Source organism: Danio rerio, chromosome 14, assembly GCF_049306965.1.
Source record: "Danio rerio strain Tuebingen ecotype United States chromosome 14, GRCz12tu, whole genome shotgun sequence".
Taxonomy (NCBI): Eukaryota; Metazoa; Chordata; class Actinopteri; order Cypriniformes; family Danionidae; genus Danio; species Danio rerio.
Window position 1 is genome coordinate 11037143 of NC_133189.1, and position 18551 is coordinate 11055693.

Sequence of the window (18551 nt, forward strand, 5' to 3'; positions counted from 1 at the left end):
CAAGTACATTCGGTTGCAGCTGTTTACAGATCAGCAGTACTGAATTGAAGAATGGTTTCTTTCGGATTCTTCTGTTTTGAGAACAGGTGAGCTGATAATAATGTGCATGTTTGATTTAGCAGGTGATGAACCAAATGCAAACAATACATGACAGCCTGCTGTGACTGACACAGCAGCACCGTACCATCAGAACCCAACCGAACAACACAGGTAAACCATGGGCTTAAATGGGAGGATCTGGCGAAACGTATGTTTATTTCATAACAGAAAATTGAAATGGAATTTAAATAGGAAGTGAATATTGCTTGATTTGGGTTGCAAAACTTAAAGTGTAAGACACTTTTCATTTCATGGTGTGATCATGTGATCGTGATCATGGTGATGTTTTAACTGGCGGAAACTATGATTGCTAACTATAAATTTTTCATATGTTGAGTTCTAACATAGGACAATTGTCATTACGCCATTGTAGATGATGTCATTATATTGTAGATCAAATGAACCGGTGATTTGATTTTTTGAACCAGTTAATTGAAAACAGTCCAAAATATCTGGTTCATGGAAAACTTTCCAATTCGCCAAACTTCCCATCACTAACAAATACTACTAAACCTTAATATGTCAATTATCTTTATTTGTGAGTGCAAACTCATGAAGGGAAGTTTTACAACCAATTTTTGTGAAGGAGCATATGCAGGTCATTGGAAAGGCTAATTCATCATTGACAAACATAGCATTATCTAGTGACCACAAAAACAAACCCCAATAAATAATCGAGTATGTACTACCCCCATTATCTCTCAGCATACTTTAGCATATCTCTCTCACCATATTATCTTCAGCATACTTCCACCATCTAATTTTCACACTTACAAACTTAATTCACTTAATAGGGGAGCATTCTGAGGCCAAACCAGACACTTGCTCATACCCCTTTTACTTAGTTTTTCTTCAGACAAGGGGAATAACATTAAAGTTAAAGTGTCTTTCCTCTCTCCAGACAAAATGACAAATATGCTTAAACGTTATTGTCAGTTATGTGTAAGTGTGAACTCGTAAAAAAATGATTAAAAAGTGATTTTAATAAAAGTAAAACAGATTTTAAAGAGCAAATGACTTTTACAAGTACTGCTTGTTCCGGCTCTTTATTTATACTCTTTATGTGCCACATAGATTTGCCTCAAAAGGTGCTATATTTGTGCTACATTTTTTTTAAAGATCTCCTATTCAATCTTTAACTCATTTGGATATTACAGTCTGCTTCTTAACTATGAAAAATGTGGCTGAAGAAGCAGTTATGAAGCAGAATATAATATCTAAATTAGTTAAAGATGCAACAGGAGCTCTTCACAAATACTAATGTTAGCCTGAACGACATTCCTTCTGAATACAGGACCAAGTACTAGACTACAATACATCACACAACATTCAGCAAACACAAAACTTTATAATTCAGTTAGCAATTACAATTCACTGTCTGAACTGAACATGCTAATGAAATAGGGCATTGTAATGTTCAGGACAAACCTTTCGATTGGGGGAACTTTTCAGTCCAATACCTTCCACAAAATCTTAAAATACATATAAATTCATTAGGACCATTTAAATTGATGATTGCCATCAAGTTGTAAAGAGACTTTCAAAAATAAAAACAAAAATGTTTTTAAAGACAATCACCTATTGCACCTTTAAACTATTGAAACAATTATGAAATGCTACCAGAATAATAGCATATCATTTCACCATTTTAACAAATATTTCTATGAAACGCTTTGTCCTGTAAGGTACAGCCATAAGCCCCTTTCACACATACAGACCTTTCCGGAAAATTGGCGGCAATTTTCCGGAAAGGTTGCATGTGTGAACAAGTCCTTTTTGAAAATACCGGTAAATTCGTTCTGGCTATTTTCCGGAAAGAGAAGTTGTAACATTACCGGTAATTTGCCGGAATGCTGCGCTGTGTGAATGCAGAAGGAAGATTGCCGGAATAAGCGCGTGCACGTCTAGAACGTGCTGACGTGAGACGTCTGCTTTAGCCAATCACAACAGTCGCATTTACAACAGACGCATTTACATCCGCGCGGTTTATGAGAATAAAAGCCTTTGAATATTTTGCCAGACACATTTAGCTGCTAGAAGTTAGTCAGATAACGTTTATATGTTCTTCTTAATGGCAACTGTGTAAATAATCATCGATGAGATGCTTATGATAAGCCGTTGTTTGTTTACCTTCAAGCTTTGCGTGTGCCTGTGAAACAGCCTGTGAGCACCTGCACACGCACATATTATGAACATCTCGACTTGCGAAAGTGATCCTGCGAAAGTTGTTCACAATATTGATCATCCACAGAGTTTGTAATTTAGTTAAATGTTTACAAATACAAGCGCAGCCGTTTAAAGCTCATTTGTGGTGAATAATGTCAGAATTTACCTGTAATTTGGAATGGATGTGTGAATGCTCTTTTCCGGAAAATTTCCGTAACGTCCTCGCCTGTGTGAACAGTGCTTTTTTGAATATACCGGTAAAGTCGTTCCGGAAATTTTCCAGATATTTACCGGTATCACTGTGTGAAAGGGGCTATAGTTACACAAGAATGAAAGTGTTAGGTATGAATTCTGCTGGTACATACCTTTTAACAACTCATGATGTAATTACTGCACTCAATGAAAAAAATATTACACTATTAATGCAATACAATGTAAACATTGTAATCAATTTCTCAAAATAAAAAAATCTTGAGATTACACAATTAAAAATATTAATTAAAATTTATATTTTTTTCAATAATTCAAATTGCTTTTTAAAAAGTAAACCTTTCTAATTAAAATCCAGTCTTACACTAAATATGAAATGTATACCATGCTATTTTGATTGAACAAAGTTCCAAATAATATTTTATCATTAAATCCAAAGAATCAATATTTTCAACAAAATAATGTCATTAAAGTGTGTGATAGATGTTATCTGCCTTAGCCAGCTTCTGGTTAAATTAAGGTAAAGCTCTAGAGCTATTACCTTATGAGCTGAGAAACACTATGTTTGAGAATAGTATTACAATATGAAATTTTATATTGTTTATAATGTTAACTAAATGCATGTATTGTCAGTTAGAATTATAATTAACGTGTTACCTTTTTTGTAAAAGGCAATCGGAGGGCAACATTTTCAATAAACATTCAATATTCACACACTAATCTGTTACAGAAAAACTAAAGAAGGTGCTTTAACTGTGTCACATAACCAGCTATTGTTCGCCAGAGATCGCTGGTTAACACAACAAACCATGGACTACTTTTCCGCCTTTTCCTGGACTACATAATCATACCAGCACTTCTCCCAGACACCCATGCTCACACATCTAGCCTGATTACATTCTCACCAGCTGAACCTTGTCAGAGACTGATTAGACACGCTTCATAAACCACTCATACACCCATCCAGTTGGCCGAGTCTTCTGTAACGACGGGAGGGAGTGACAGAGACAACAGGACCTAAGATCCAATATGCAGGTTTATTCAGCGTCAGGCAAGCAGTTGTCATACAGGTACAAACGGGAATGTGCAGGCAAATCCAGAATCGTAGTCATATAAACAAGCAATAGGTCGAAAGGCAGGCGGCTAAACAGGAAAACACGGATGAGCAAGGCTAAGATCTAAACACAGGAAAACAAGACAGGGAAAACGCTTCATAATGCTACTGGTACAGCTAACAAGACTCTGCAAACTGGATGGGTGAATGAGTGGTTTATGAAGCGTGTCTAATCAGTCTCTGACAAGGTTCAGCTGGTGAGAATGTAATCAGGCAAGATGGGTGTCTGGGAGAAGTGCATGTATGAATATGTAGTCCAGGAAAAGGCAGAAGTGTAGTCCATGGTTTGTAGTGAGAACCAGTGATCTCTGGCGAACGATCGCAGGTTATGTGACAAACTTGTAATACTCATTGATTAAATTAAGTGACACTGATTAGCACACTGACATATCAGTGTAAGTTATACAACTGGCTCTGTAAAGGTATGTTTTAAGTAGTTAATACAAATTGATGGACAGAAAAGAAACTATTAAACCAGTAAACCTGTTGCTCTATGAAAGGGTTTCACTGAAACAGTCCAAATACCAATCATTTTCTTTAGCATAGCATTTGAAGAATAGAAATGTATAGGTCAGAACTGAGTCTCACCAACTTGATTTTTTCCATTTCTTGTCAGTGTGTAAAGATCAGCTACATCTGTCTTCTCCTTGTTAGACAAAGGGCATTCATTCTGCAATCCATCTTCCTGCATAGCCTGATTCTTCCCGGTAGTCAGTGATTTCTGGAAGGACTCAGAGGTAAAGTAGTAGACCACCGGGTCAAAGAAGCAATTGAAGGTTGCAATGCACAGTGTTATGGGATATAGGGTTCTTGCAAGCCTCTCCACCCAGCAGCTGGCAAGTGCACGAGTGCGTACCATTGCGTAGACAAATAAAACAGTATTGTAAGGTACAAAGCAGACTATAAAAATGGCCAAATGCACTACAATCATGCGCAGAACACGTTCCTTGTTGGTGCCAATCTGACAGAGAGTTGCTGGTTGACGCAAGGTCCTTAACACCATGGAGGAGCATGCTAAGTTGATCAGCAGTGGGATAAGAAAACCCATCACTTCAATAAAGATGGTGATCTTGGACAGATATGTCTTCCATGTTTTCTTGGAGAATCCTTCAAAGCAGGTTGTGCTTGTTTTAGACTGGTTGGTGGAAGAGAAGAAGGTGACTGACATGCCTCCACCCAGGATCAGCAACCAGATTGTGGCGCACACAATACCAGCGTTGCGACGGGTACGGATGGAGAGTGAACGAAAAGGATAAACAATAGCCAGAAAGCGATCCACACTGATGCAAGTCAGGAACAACATACTACCGTAAATATTGGTGATGAAGGCACCTCCAGAGATTTTGCACAACGTGTCACCAAAAGGCCAATGGCGATTCACATTGTAAAAAATTTTAAAAGGTAAAGTAAAAACAAACACTAAGTCTGATAAAGCTAGATTAGTCATGAAAAGTGTGGTCTCGTTGCGCATCTTCATGCGGCAGCAGAAGACAAACAGTGAAGCGCAGTTTGTGGCGAGTCCCAGAACAAATGCAACACTGTACACAACACCATACAGGTTGTATTTGAAGGAGTCGTCAATGCCACAGTTCTCCATCCCAGTCTCATTAAGAACAAGACTGGCCATTTTGGCACTTGCAGTAGATGTACTCCTGTTTCCAGTTAATTTCCGACACTTAGCAAAGGTTCTGCATGATCCGTCCTTCCCATCATCTATGCACAGCTCCAAAAAGCTTGATCTGATGAATACAACTTGTGTTTTGTCTGCTTACAGAATGGACCAATCAACAATCTGCAGTTTCCTGCATAGCAGATTAAAGTGAGAAAATTTATTAGAGTAATGCCTATAAAAAACATGTTATTTTCTGACACTGAGAGCAACAACTTCATCCATCGTAATGTTACAAAATATTTAAAATGCAAGTATGGTAAACAAAGAAAATTATCAGAAAAAAATACTTGGTTGTTTTAATCCATATTTGGGTAAACAATTCACTTACGTCTTTATATAAGAAACAAAAAGCTAATTCGAACATGGAGTAGTTGCATCCAAAGTTAAATCTCTGTTTATTTGTTATATTAATTTGTAGATAAAGTAAGAAAAAACATGTAAAAATATGATATAACAATCAAGATAACTTTTGGCTTTTCTACTTGTCTGTTTTCCATAACTGCTGTCATGGTGGATGTTGCAGTGCCCAGTGGCCGCAGCTCTTCAGTTTTGCTCCAACCCTAATCAAACACAACGGATCTAGTAGTGTCTAGGGCTGTTTCCCAATTCCAAGAATGCAGAGAACAGACTTGCGTTCTTGTGAAGACCGGTCTTGTCAGGTCACCTCAAAAAAAACGAACATGGGAGACAGCGAGGACAGTGAACCCGTCCTGTGAGAAATGAGATGCTGCATTCTTCCTGATGGTCGTATGACCTTCACGCATGTTTAACCAAAAATTATTTAAACAATACAGTATTCATACATTCATACAGCGATTTTTTTTTCTTCTCATTTATATACAATGCATAAAGACTTTATAAATATACATTGCACAATACAAATAAAACAGATTTTAATACAAATTTCAACAAATAAACACCCTTAATGTGTTTATGCCTTTATTAAAATTTTTATGTTAATGTTTACTTTCACCATCTAATTTAGAAAAACTCCTGAGATAAATAGGTTATATCTCTAAACCTTAATAATAAATCTATATAAAATGTTGCGCTTTTCACCTACAGTCGCAATGACTTCTGAAACTTCTAGAGCGAGGTCTGTGCTCAAGTCTGCAGCGATGCATCCTCGATACCAAGGACACAGTGGGACTTTACACACGTCTTCCGTTCTTGCGGTCTTGAGTTTTGGAACTGAAATTTGGCAGCAATGATGACGCTACATGAGAACGTTCGAGGTTACAGAAGTAACCCTTCGTTCCCCGAGGAGGGGAACGGAAGTGCCATAGAGTGGATTGATTGAAATCCACGAATGGGAGGATTCGGTTCAGAAGCCGCTTGTCTGAAAGAGTATTGAACGGGCCAATGAATGCAATGAATTGGCAGCGTAAGCTTGCACAGGTGTACTTCATTGCCAATTATCCCAGCATATAAGCACACCTGGAGCGAGCAGACACCATCCTTTTAAGCTGAAGAGACTTTCAAACAGCTAAGGGACAGTCATTATGGCGACGGAGTATGGCACTTCCGTTCCCCTCCTCGGGGAACGAAGGGTTACTTCTGTAACCTCGAACGTTCCCCTTCGGTTGGGAAACTTCAGTGCCATAGAGTGGATTGATTGAAATCCACAAATGGGAGAAGTATGGAAAGCGCCATAATGACTGCACCTTACCAACGCCCCCGATGAGGGGATTGTCAAGCAAGCGTGACGCACCCACATCATGGGAGGCTCGGTCCTCCAACGTGTCCCTGGCCCTAATTTATCCTACTTCAACAGAAGTTTTACGGATTTAGATATATTTTTGGGAACTCGTGAGCATCTAGATAATTCTAGGAAAATACGACAGTACGTTGGGAAGCGTGCAATCCCGATAGGGAGGACGCTGCGGAGGCCATCCGTTACCCAAGGGGGGATAGATGGCAGAATTTACATATGGACTAGCCCTAAAAAGGGGGAGTACGCATAGCAAAAGAGTGGTTAGCGGGGAGGGAAGACACGGGTCCGCCCAGGGGGGGGAACTTAACCGTGGCGGAATAAGCATATGGGATCGCCTAGTGGGGATCACGCATAGCAGGCACCTTTACCCAAAACGCGGGCTGACCAGCGGGCAGACCTACAACGTAGTGGGCCAGCAAGTGACTCCTCCGCTGAGTCAGTGCTGGGGGCCACGGAGGAATCTGCAGGGCTCACCTGACGGGGAACTTTACTGACAGATAAAAAGGCGCACGTACCTCCGTGTTAGGGAGAATGGCGCAGCAAGCGTGTTTCAACACCCTACCAAATTGTTTCCTCAATCACCAAGGGTTACCTAATACCCTTGAGGAAACCGGCTCCACTCGCAGATTGTAAAACCTTGCAAATGTGTTGGGTGTCACCCAGCCCGCAGCTCTACAGATGTCTGTTAGAGGGGCGCCGCGTGCGCGCGCTCGAGAGGATGCGAAGCTCCGAGTGGAGTGCGCACGCGCTCTCGGGGGACGCGGCTCATCTCGGCTCTGATAGTGAAAGAAAGGCATCCACAATCTAGTGGGAACTTATTTCGGTACGGCACTTCCCTGCTGCCGACCGCTATAACAGACGAAGAGCTGCTCAGATGATCTAAACTCTGAGTGCGGTCCGGATAATACGCAAAACGTGAACTGGACAATAAGAAGGGCTGGGTCTGCCTCCTCCGAGGGCAGCGCTTGCAGGCTCACTACCTCGTATTAAAACGGAGTGGTAGGAACCTTGGGCACATATCGCGGGTGGGGTCTCAGGACGTGAGAGAAAGCCAGCCCAATTACAGGCACGAGTCACTGACCGAAAAATGCCTCCGGGTCCCCGACCCTCTAATCGATATCAACGCGACCAGCAGAGCTGTCTTCAGGGACAGAAAGATACTGAGTCGAGGATCGAAGGGATCTGACGCGGCTTGTGTAGCGAGGGCGAGATCCTAAGAGGGCATGAGAGGGGGCGGGGTGGATTAATTCGCTTAGCGCCCCTGAGGAACCGGATGATGAGGTTATGCGTTCCCACGGTGCTGCCAGCCACCGCGTTATGAGAGCGGAGATGGCAGTTTCGTAACCTTGAGTGTGGAGGGCGACAGCCTGCTCTCCAGCTTCTCTCAGCGTAAAGAAAGCACAACGCTGATCTGGCAAATTACGGGGGTCTTCTCAGCGAGAGACACACCATTCAGTGAATAGACTCCACTTCAGGGCATAGGCGCGCTCGGGGAGGGGGCTCTAGCCCGAGTGACGGTATTAGCCACCGCAATCGGTGGTTACCTAAGTCTTCCTCGCGTCTAATGACAGATGGTGCCCTGTCCCTGAGAGAGTAGGTGCTCTTTTGAAGGGACTGCCAGGGGAGGGCTATCGCTAGGGAGAGCTCTGACATCCAGGTCCGGTTGAGCCAGAGGGGCGCAACCAGCAACCTGTTCCTTGTCCTCCCTGACCTTGCACAGTAACTGCCCGAATCGCGCCCATATTAGCTGAACAGACTCGGGGTGGAGTCTCCATTCTCCAGGACGTAAGGCTGCCGTGAGAGCGCATCGGCTGCACGGTTGAGCTTGCCTGAATATGAATGGCGTGCAGCGATTTCAGCCGCGGATGACTCCAGAGGAGCAGACGGCGGGCGAGCTGAGACATGCGGCAAGAGCGCATACCCTCTATACGGCTGATATACGCCACCGCCGCCGTACTGTCCGTCCTGACCAGCACGTGTTGCCGCTCCAGCACCGGAAAAAAACGGTGGAGAGCGAGGAACACTGCCAACAGCTCCAGGCGATATGCCAATGCAACTGGGTACCTTCCAACAGGTCCGCAGCCGCATGCCTGCAACGCACAGCCCCCCAGCCCGTGTTGGAAGCGTCTGCTGAAATGACAACAAGACTGGACGCCTGTTCTAGAGACACCCAGGCCTGTAGGAACGAGGGGTCGCTCCAAGGGCTGAGGGCGCGGCGACACAGCGCAGTAACAGAGACTCGGTGTGCGCGCGCGTGCCATGCGCGTCTGGGTCTCGATCGTGAAGCCAATGCTGAAGTGGTCTCATATAGAATAATCCGAGCGGCATGAAGTGGCTGCGGATGCCATATGCCCCAGGAGCCTCTGAAATAGTTTCAGTGGGACCACTATTTTACTGTCGAGCTCTCTCAGACAGTACAGCATCAGCTGAGCGCGCTCTCCGGAGAGGCGCGCTGCCATGGTGACCGAGTCCAGCTCCAGCCCGATATAAGAGATCCTCTGCACGTGGGCGAGTTTGCTCTTTTCTCGGTTGACCTGAAACCCCCACAGGTGGAAGTGCCAGAGCACTTTGTCTCTGTGCATAATCAATTGCTCCGAGAGAGGGCAAAAATCAGCCAGTCATAAAGAAATAGAGTATGCAGATGCCCGCGAGCCGAAGGGGCGCTGAGGCACCCTCCGCGGGCTTGGTGAGGACCCGCGGAGACAGAGAGAGCCCGAAGGGGAGGGCTTTGTATTGCCAAGCTCGACCTTCAAACGCAAACCGCAGAAACTGACGGTGGCGAGGAAGAGTGGAGACATGGAAATACGCGTCCATCAGGTCTAATGCTGCAGACCAACCCAGAGGACGAACGCACCGGAGGATGCGCTTCTGCGTGAGCATTCTGAACGGCAGCTTGTGCAGGCAGCGGTTCAAAACGTGCAGATCTAGGATTGGCCGTGACCCACCGCTCTTTTTGGGCACGATGAAGTGTGGGCTTTAAAACCCTCTCTCCATCTCGGCTGGAGGGAGCGGCTCGATTGCATCCTTTGCCAGGAGGACAGCAATCTCCTCTCGCAAGACAAGGGCGGACAGGGGGCTGACCCTGGTGAATACACACCCGCGACTTGGGGGGCCGTTTCGCGAACTGAATCGCATAGCCGAGTCTGATTGTGCGTATGAGCCACGGCGAAGAGCTGGCCCGCACTAACCAGGCAGGCAGAGCTCCCGCTAATGGACTCATCACTACAATCGCTGATTGCAGTGGGGCAGCGCGGAGTGGGTGTGCTGATCCGGGAAGCTCGCGGGTCCCACGGAAAAGCTGGAGGTGAGATATTTGCTCTCACTCCGAACCCGAGCTCCGGAGGGGAGGCTCGAGGGGTGGGAGAAAGGAGACCGTCCTCCCAGCACTCGTAAGCCACTGGCGAAACGCACCGAATCTGCAAGCTAGAAAGCATAGCGTCCCAGACTGGCAGATTTCGGGCTGTCACATCTGGGGAAGTGAAAAGTGCCCTTTCATAATGTTTTCATGGCAGTAAAAAGTGCCGTTGGAAATGGGGCCCCGCCCTCCAGCGGGGAAAGAGCAAGTTCCCTCTTCTCCAGATGGCCTGTCCCAGGGACGATTCGCGGTCCGTTGCCAGACTTAGCGGCGTTCTGGGCAGGGGGGCTGCCTGCTTCCGAGGTGCCCGACGCGCTCGCTTCGCCAGAGGCGTGTGCGGGGGCGGAGCAGCTCTCGTAGGCGGGCGCCTTCGGAGAGGAGCAGGTATGAATGGCACAGCGGGCGGAGCGGGCTACGGACCGCCGATAAGACATCACCCATCAACTGCTCTCTCACCGCCTTGAATTCCTGGGTGAATTCACAGACGGTGTCGCCGAACATGGCTTGGGATATGGGGAAAGTCAAGAAAGCGGACTTTGTCGACTTCGCGCATATCAGCCAGGGGTGGCGCTCCTGGATCACTAATGTGGACATCGTCCTCCCCAACGCACACGCAGCGGACTCAGTAGTCCGAAGAGCTAAGTCGGCGGCGGTGCGAACCTCGTAAGCCTGGGTTGGACCCACCCTCGTGCAGCTCGGCCAGCGCCTGCGCTAGGTAGCGCTGGTAGGTGGCTATCGCATGCAAGGCGGAAGCAGCCTGGCCCGCAGCTATGTAAGCTCTAGCTCCGAGGGAGGTAGATAACTTACAGGCTTTGGATGGGAGACGAGGCGGACCCCGCCAAGAAGAGGCGCCGCGCGTATTTACCGCCATCGCGCACTCAACCTGAGGAATCGCCACATACCCCTTGGCTGTTCCACCGTCAAGAGTGGTTAGGGTGGAGGGACACGCAGCACGAGCAGAAAAAAGTGCTTTTCAAGACCGCGTGAGCCTACTGTGCACCTCCGGGAAGAAGGGAACGCCCCTCTAGTCGGTCCGGCCGCGGAGCTGGGGGATAAACCATCTCCAACCCACGGCCGAAGCAGCCCGGGAAAGCACGGCTAACATGTCCGTTTCAGGATCCGTAGTGACAGCGCTCACCAGCCCGAAGGGGGCGAGCGGGTCTGGATCATCATCGGACAATGAAAGCCCACCCTCCGATGCCGCGGTGGACGTCTGGTCTCCGGTGTCATCGGGCGTAAGGGCTACCATCTGTTAGACGGATCGCTTCCCCCGCCCAAAGCTTGGATGGAGCGCTTAGAGGAGGGGGAGGTCCGCGGGCCCGTGGGCGACGGATTATCTCTCGCTGAAACCCTCAGATCTGCCCGAGTGCCCGCTGCAGAGCAGGGGACAACTGGGGTGGTTCGCCCTTTTGCAAAGGCTAGCCGCGATCTTTACTGCGCAACAGTCATGGCATCGCAATGACGAAATGAACTGCTCGCGAGCAGCGCATTAACATGCTGGACCCCCCAGACATGCAACGCAGTGCTCGTGCCCATCATCCGAGGACAGGAAACCACCGCATCCAGAAACGCACAGTCGGAGCGCCGTCCTGAAAAGGACGTGCAGCACGACTGTGTTGCTCTTTCTGTGAAGTTTGCAACTTTATACGCACCGCTCTGGAGGACCGGACCCAAAGAACTCCAGGCAAGTGAGCAACCCAGCTCGACCGTCTGCCGCTGCGTGTACACACTCTGGACCGGAGAATGCTCTCGTTCGCTCAGAATCGCTGGTCACAGCAGGAGGAACCCTCATCGACTCGATCAGAAAGTCTCTGAAGCGAAAAAGATGGCGTCTGCTCGCTCCAGGTGTGCTTATATGCTGGGATAATTGGCAATGAAGTACACCTGTGCAAGCTTACGCTGCCAATTCATTGCATTCATTGGCCCGTTCAATACTCTTTCAGACAAGCGGCTTCTGAACCGAATCCTCCCATTCGTGGATTTCAATCAATCCACTCTATGGCACTGAAGTTCCCCAACCGAAGGGGAACACTAGGACGCAAGATCGATGAAGAATGCATATTGAGAAGCAGCGTAGTAGAACACCTAGATTAGTTGGATCAGCTGTGTTTGATTAGGGTTGGAACAAAACTGTGCAGAGCTGTGGCCCTCCTGGAATTGAGTTTGAGACCTATGTTTTAGATTGTGTTTTAAATAACCCAAAAGTAAAAAAAAAACAAAGGAGTATGCAGTGAAACTATGCAGTTATTAAACATGCATGATTGCACAATGAGTTGTGGGATTGTCAATCGACAAGAAAAGTCAGACAGAACCAGTGTAATAATATTACTTTTCCAGTGAAGTAATGCATTACTTTTAAAAAATAAATAATGATATTTGAGTTACTTTATGCAATGTGATTTGCTTTTTAGTTAAAAATAAATTGCTAAATTAAAATGATCCTAGTCATGTTGTCACTGAGAGAATGCTGGAACAGACAGAAATGAAGAAGGCAGGACCTTACGTTACTGCGATGGAAATATTCTCATTATTTTGAGTTTATTAAAGGAAAGAAAAAGATGACACTGTCTGAATGGACAGTGATTTTACTTCACTAATAATATAAAAAGTACAAAAGTAGCAAATGCATTGTCATTAATCTAGCATGTACAGCTCTGTGGTCAGGAAGCTCTCAGAAGATGGCTTCATCCTACATTAAATTATGCGTTTATTTAAAGGTAAATGAAGCATATATAGTGTGTTGTTAATTGTTAAGTTTCTTATTGAAATAAAACTATTGCTTCTTACCTATAAAGCTTTAAATAATCTAGCTAATGTTTATCTAACCAACTTTCTGTCTCGCTACAATCCAACCCGCTTTTTAAGATCTCAAAACTCAGGGCTTCTGGTAGTACCTAGAATAGCAAAGCCGAGTAAAGGAGGTCGAGCCCTCTCATTCATGGCTACTAAACTCTGGAATAGCCTTCCTGTTAATGTCCGAGGCTCAGACACACTCTCCCAATTCAAAACTAAATTAAAGACCTATCTGTTTAGTAAAGCATACACTCAGTGCATCACTTAGCGGTATGATACACAAATGTGCTTCACACAGATTTCTGCATCTCGTTTATATCACTATAAAGAGTAGCTACGCTAATTATTCTCTTTATTCTCTATTTCCACCTGGATATCCTCATCCCGAGGCCCTCAGATTATGCAGCGATTTGACTGATTCGATCCAAGACCAGCGACGAGATGATCCCAAGGTTTCCATATCCTGGACCAGGCCATATCCTGAGCAGCTGCTGTGGTGGTCATGGAGGAGTGGAGATTCCTGTGACGCTCCAGGGACAGAAGAGTCTTCGCTAAGGTCCAGCTTCCAGCCTCCGGCGCCTAGACTGCAGCTCTGCACAAGACGTTTCGCCAGAGGAGAAATGATCATGCCCAAATGAGCCTGGTTTCTCCTGAGGTTTTTAATTCTTCACTTTTGCCAATTGGTGAAATTTATTGAATGGTTCGGGATCTGTAGAGCTGCGCATCGATGGATTTGCTCTTCACTGTTTGGACTCTCAGTAGTGATTATTAAACCACACTGAACAGAGCTAAACTGAACCGAACTGAAACTCTGAAAACTGAACTGACACTATTACAATTTACAATGATCTTCTATGTGAAGCTGATTTGACACAATCTACATTGTAGAAATACAAATATAGAGTGAACGTACAAATAAAGGTGAATTGAATTCAATTTATTTGCAGAGCTCCTCTATTTAAAAAAGAATGGAAAACCCCTCTGCAAGTTCTGAAAGGGATCAAGCCTCAGCCAGGTCAGAAAAAAGTAATGAAAAAGTAACTCAAAAGTAACGTAAGGTATTACTTGCCATGAAAAGTAACTAAGGTCCCACTGTCATGTCTTGATGCCCAATTCCGATTTGTTGCCCATATCTGATTTTTTATTTTTTTTGTCTGTCCGTTTACATGTTCTTTTAATTGTGACCCATATCCGATTCATGTGTTTACACTCGCCATTAAATTTACAACGTCGCGCATGCGTAAAGGTGGGTTTTAGCATTTGCGCCATGATGGAAGAAATTGTCTGGCTTTTAGCATTTTCGAAATATGCGAAGTTCGCCCAACTTTAAAATGATTTTGAGGCGGAGGAAGAGGAGGAAAAGGGCCGATCTCTGAATATTCAAATGCATGTGTTATTTTTTGTGTTTACATGGTCATAGAACAGATCTGATCTGTGTCACATATGAGCAAAACATTGAGTTACATTTGACTGGCAGTGTAAACGGGGCCTAACTAACGCAACTGGTTACCTTTTTAAGGGAGCAACTAAAAATTGTAATGCATTACTTTCTGAAGTAACGTTCCCCAACACTGGACAGAACAACCAAAACTTCCAAAAATCAGATCATCTGAATTTGTACAAAAGGAAAGAGCAGAGGTCATTTTTGTTCAGTAAGATTAACATGATCACCAAACATTTCACAACAAATAATTCAAAACTGCTTAATGTAAAATACCAACACATGCAAATACACTTATGACTGTGCAAGCTTGGGAGCTGTTGATGAACTGATTATCCAATATTTAATGTTTTGATAATTGTTCTGATTCTGCTCCAGATGAAGTCTCTGAGTTTTTTTTTTAAGACACTTAACCTCCTCAGCCTAATGTTTTAAATATTTGTAGTTATAACCAGAAAGAAGAGTCGTACATTTTTATATATTGCTTACGAATATTTGTTTACACACATACACACACAAAAGTATGATTTCAACATAAAATAAAATATTTCTTTGGTGTAGCTGCTTGATCTAAGTTGTAATATAATGACAAGATCCTTATTGCTCATCATTCATTCATTCATTTTCCTTTAGATTAGTCCCTTATCCATCATGGGTCGCCACTTGAAAAAGAATGAACCGCCAACTATTCCATCATATGTTTTATACAGCGGATACTCTTCCAGCCGTAATCCAGTTTTGGGAAACATTTTCACATTCACATACACACTCATACACTACGGCCAATTTTGTTTACCCAATTCACTTATAGCGCATGTCTTTGAGCTGTCGGAGAAGTCGACGCACCCAGAGGAAACCCACAGGAACACAGAGAGAACATGAAAACTTCACACAAAAATGCTGATGACACTGGTCCCCATTTGAGATTCGAACCAGTGACCTTCTTGCTGTGAGGTGACAGTGCTTAACAATGAATCACTGTGCTCGTATACTGGCTGCAGACATGAGTTAAAAATAAAAATGTATTAATTTAACGAACGTATTAAGGTTAAAGAAAATACAGACTTTCTGTTTATTATTTCAATAGCATGTAAAACAAAATGATTATTCAAACTAAATAAATTATATAAAGAAAGTGAGCAAAAAACCTTGAAGTCACACTTTTGCTAAAGTAACCTGCTGTGCTACCTTTTGCAAATAGCTTTGTGAATGATACCCTTGAGTAAATATCAGCTCAAGCAATATAGTCAAGGGTTTCTTTCTAAGAAAAAGCAAATAATCAAATCTGAAACAAAACATTTACAGTTGAAGACAGAATTATTAGCCCCCCTGAATTATAAGCACCCCCATTTATTTTCCCCTAATTTCTGTTTAACAGAGAGATTTTTTCAACACATTTTTAAACATAATAGTTTTAATAACTGATAGTTTTAATAACTGATTGAAGGTGTGATACAAAGAAACATTAATTTTGGTATCATATGAAGTATTTCTAAATGCAGATGCAAAATGTGCAGCACTTTTTGTCCTAATTTATTTGTAAACATAATTATTAATAAAGGCAAAAATGTTTCACATTAAATTTTTATAACAGTTTTATTTGTTTTGAAACATCATACAGCAAAATTTTGATCAAGTTTTTTTATAATAAACTGAATATTATTCTTACGACCGCAGTAGATTTTAGCAAAGCAAAGCTGCTTTGAAACTACATGTAATGAGATTATAACTGATTACATAAACTGAATTTAAGAACTAGTTTGATCAGTAGCAATCACCAAAACAGATCTTGTTAATCAAACTAAAATAACTGTTTGCTTTACTTGCATAGCATTTATATTAGCAGTCTATGGCTATCAAAGTAACATTGTTCAGTCAATTAAATAGTGCTAATGTTGATTTAAAGTCATATTTGCACGTGGTTTCAGACCGAATATTCTTAGTATTATGGTAAACAATAAATGTATTGTGTCACAAGTTGTCACTGAACGAATGTGCGAATATAAATCCAGCTTTACTTTAATCACAGCAATATAAACTGAACAAAATTTGAGAAACGACATCTGTTTGATTTAAAGAATATTTTAAAACTAAATTCAAACAAGATGCCAGATGATCTATAGCATTAGTTTATTAATTTCGTAAAACATACGTTTATACCCACAAAACGACAGTGAATTATTGGTAAACAACAAACATTTAAACTGACAAGTAAGAATGTATCTTCACTGACCTGTAAGGCGTTCCTTCAAGATGTAATTTAAAACATTAGACGTGGACCAACAAACACAAAGCTTAAACCATCTTAACAGAGCACGTCGGTGAGCTCCACAAAATAAATCATATACACTTTACCGTTATGCCAAAAAAAGTACAGGTGACTGAGCCGTCTGTGACTAGAGGTCGCTGTCCGTTACATTTTTGTGCGAGAACGCGCCTGTCGTACTGCGCGCGCGCGTAGAGTCTGCTGAGGTGCTGTGAAGTCACACGTTTATAGAGAGCTGCTGTAAGAAACTCAGTTCAGTTCACTTGGGGCACTTATGCGTACTGGCAACAATTCACTTGTGTGGATTTGTTGGCTTACTTAATACAAGTATAGGCTAAACTCTCTTTCTTCTGACCAAATAATTTTCTTTGTTGTTTGTGGTAGTAGTTTTTTACCTTGTTTAAATTACAGCAATTTAATACAATACAATTGCAGTAATTTAAACAAGGTGAAAAACTACTCCCACAAAGCACAAAAAAATGATTATATATATATATATATATATATATATATATATATATATATATATATATATATATATATATATATATATAGTTGAAGTCAGAATTATTAGCCCCCTTTTGATTTTTTTTCTCTTTTAAATATTTCCCAAATGATTTTTAACAGAGCAAGGAAATTTTCACAGTATGTCTGATAATATTTTTCCTTTTGGAGAAAGTCTTATTTGTTTTATTTCAGCTTGAATAAAAGCAGTTTTTAATTTTTAAAACCCATTTTTGGGAAAATATTATTAGCCTCTTTAAGCAATTTTTTTTTTTCGATAATCTTCAGAACAAACCATCGTCATACAATAACTTGCTTAATTACCCTAACCTGCCTAGTTCACCTTATTAACCTCGTGAAGCCTTTAAATGTCACTTTAAGCTGTATAGAAGTGTCTTGAAAAATATCAAGTAAATTATTATTTACTGTCATCATAACAAAGAGAAAATAAATCAGTCAATAGAAATAAGGTTTTAAAACTATTATGCTTGGAAATGTGGTGAAACAATCTTTTCTCTGTTAAACAGAAATTGGGGGAAAAATAAACAGGGGCGCTAATAATTCAGGGGGGGATAATAATTTGGACTTCAACTGTGTGTGTGTGTGTATATATATATATATATATATATATATATATATATATATATATATATATATATATATATATATATATATATATATATATATACAGTTGAATTATTAGCCCCCCTTTGAATTATTATTTTTTATATATTTCCCACAGAAATGTTCACAGTATGTCTGATAATAGTTGTTTTCTGGAGAAATTTGTTTTATCTCGGCTAGAGTACAAGCAGTTTTTAATAAAAAAAAAACAAAAAACAATTTGAGATGAAAATTATTAGCCCCTTTAAGCTATATATACTTTTTGTTGGTCTACAGAACAAACCATTGTTATGCAATGACTTGCCTTATTACCCTAACCTGCCTAGTTTAACAGAAATTGTGGAAAAAATAAACAGGGGGGCAAATAATTCTGACTTTTTTTCTGGTTACTTGATATTTCGGAAGTTTAAAAGCTTTTGTTTTGTTTTTGTTCATGTGCAAAGCTAGTTTATCTTTCTTGCTCCGTGTTTTTTGAAAATTCTGTGTGTGTAAGTTATCTGCGACAGTTATCTGTGATAATGTGTGTGTGTGTGTGTGAGAGAGAGTTAAAAGAGAGAGAGAGAGAGAGACTGAAGTGTCAAAACATCATTACG

General features: G+C 42.4%; 1 protein-coding gene across 1 annotated transcript; it reads right to left on the minus strand.

Moving 5' to 3' along the window:
* Positions 1-613: 613 nt before the first annotated feature.
* lpar4 (lysophosphatidic acid receptor 4) lies at positions 614-17132 on the minus strand. The gene is made up of 2 exons (XM_001334677.7): positions 16798-17132; positions 614-5391 (listed from the first exon to the last, which is right to left on the minus strand). Exon 2 carries the CDS (start codon positions 5214-5216, stop codon positions 4161-4163), a length of 1056 nt encoding a protein of 351 aa, XP_001334713.2. The 5' UTR covers positions 5217-5391; positions 16798-17132; the 3' UTR covers positions 614-4160.
* Positions 17133-18551: the final 1419 nt, after the last annotated feature.

What these genes read in the sequence shown, in the direction of transcription:
- lpar4 (XM_001334677.7), bottom strand. Translation starts at nt 5,216, where the DNA reads ATGGCCAGTCTTGTTCTTAATGAGACTGGGATGGAGAACTGTGGCATT.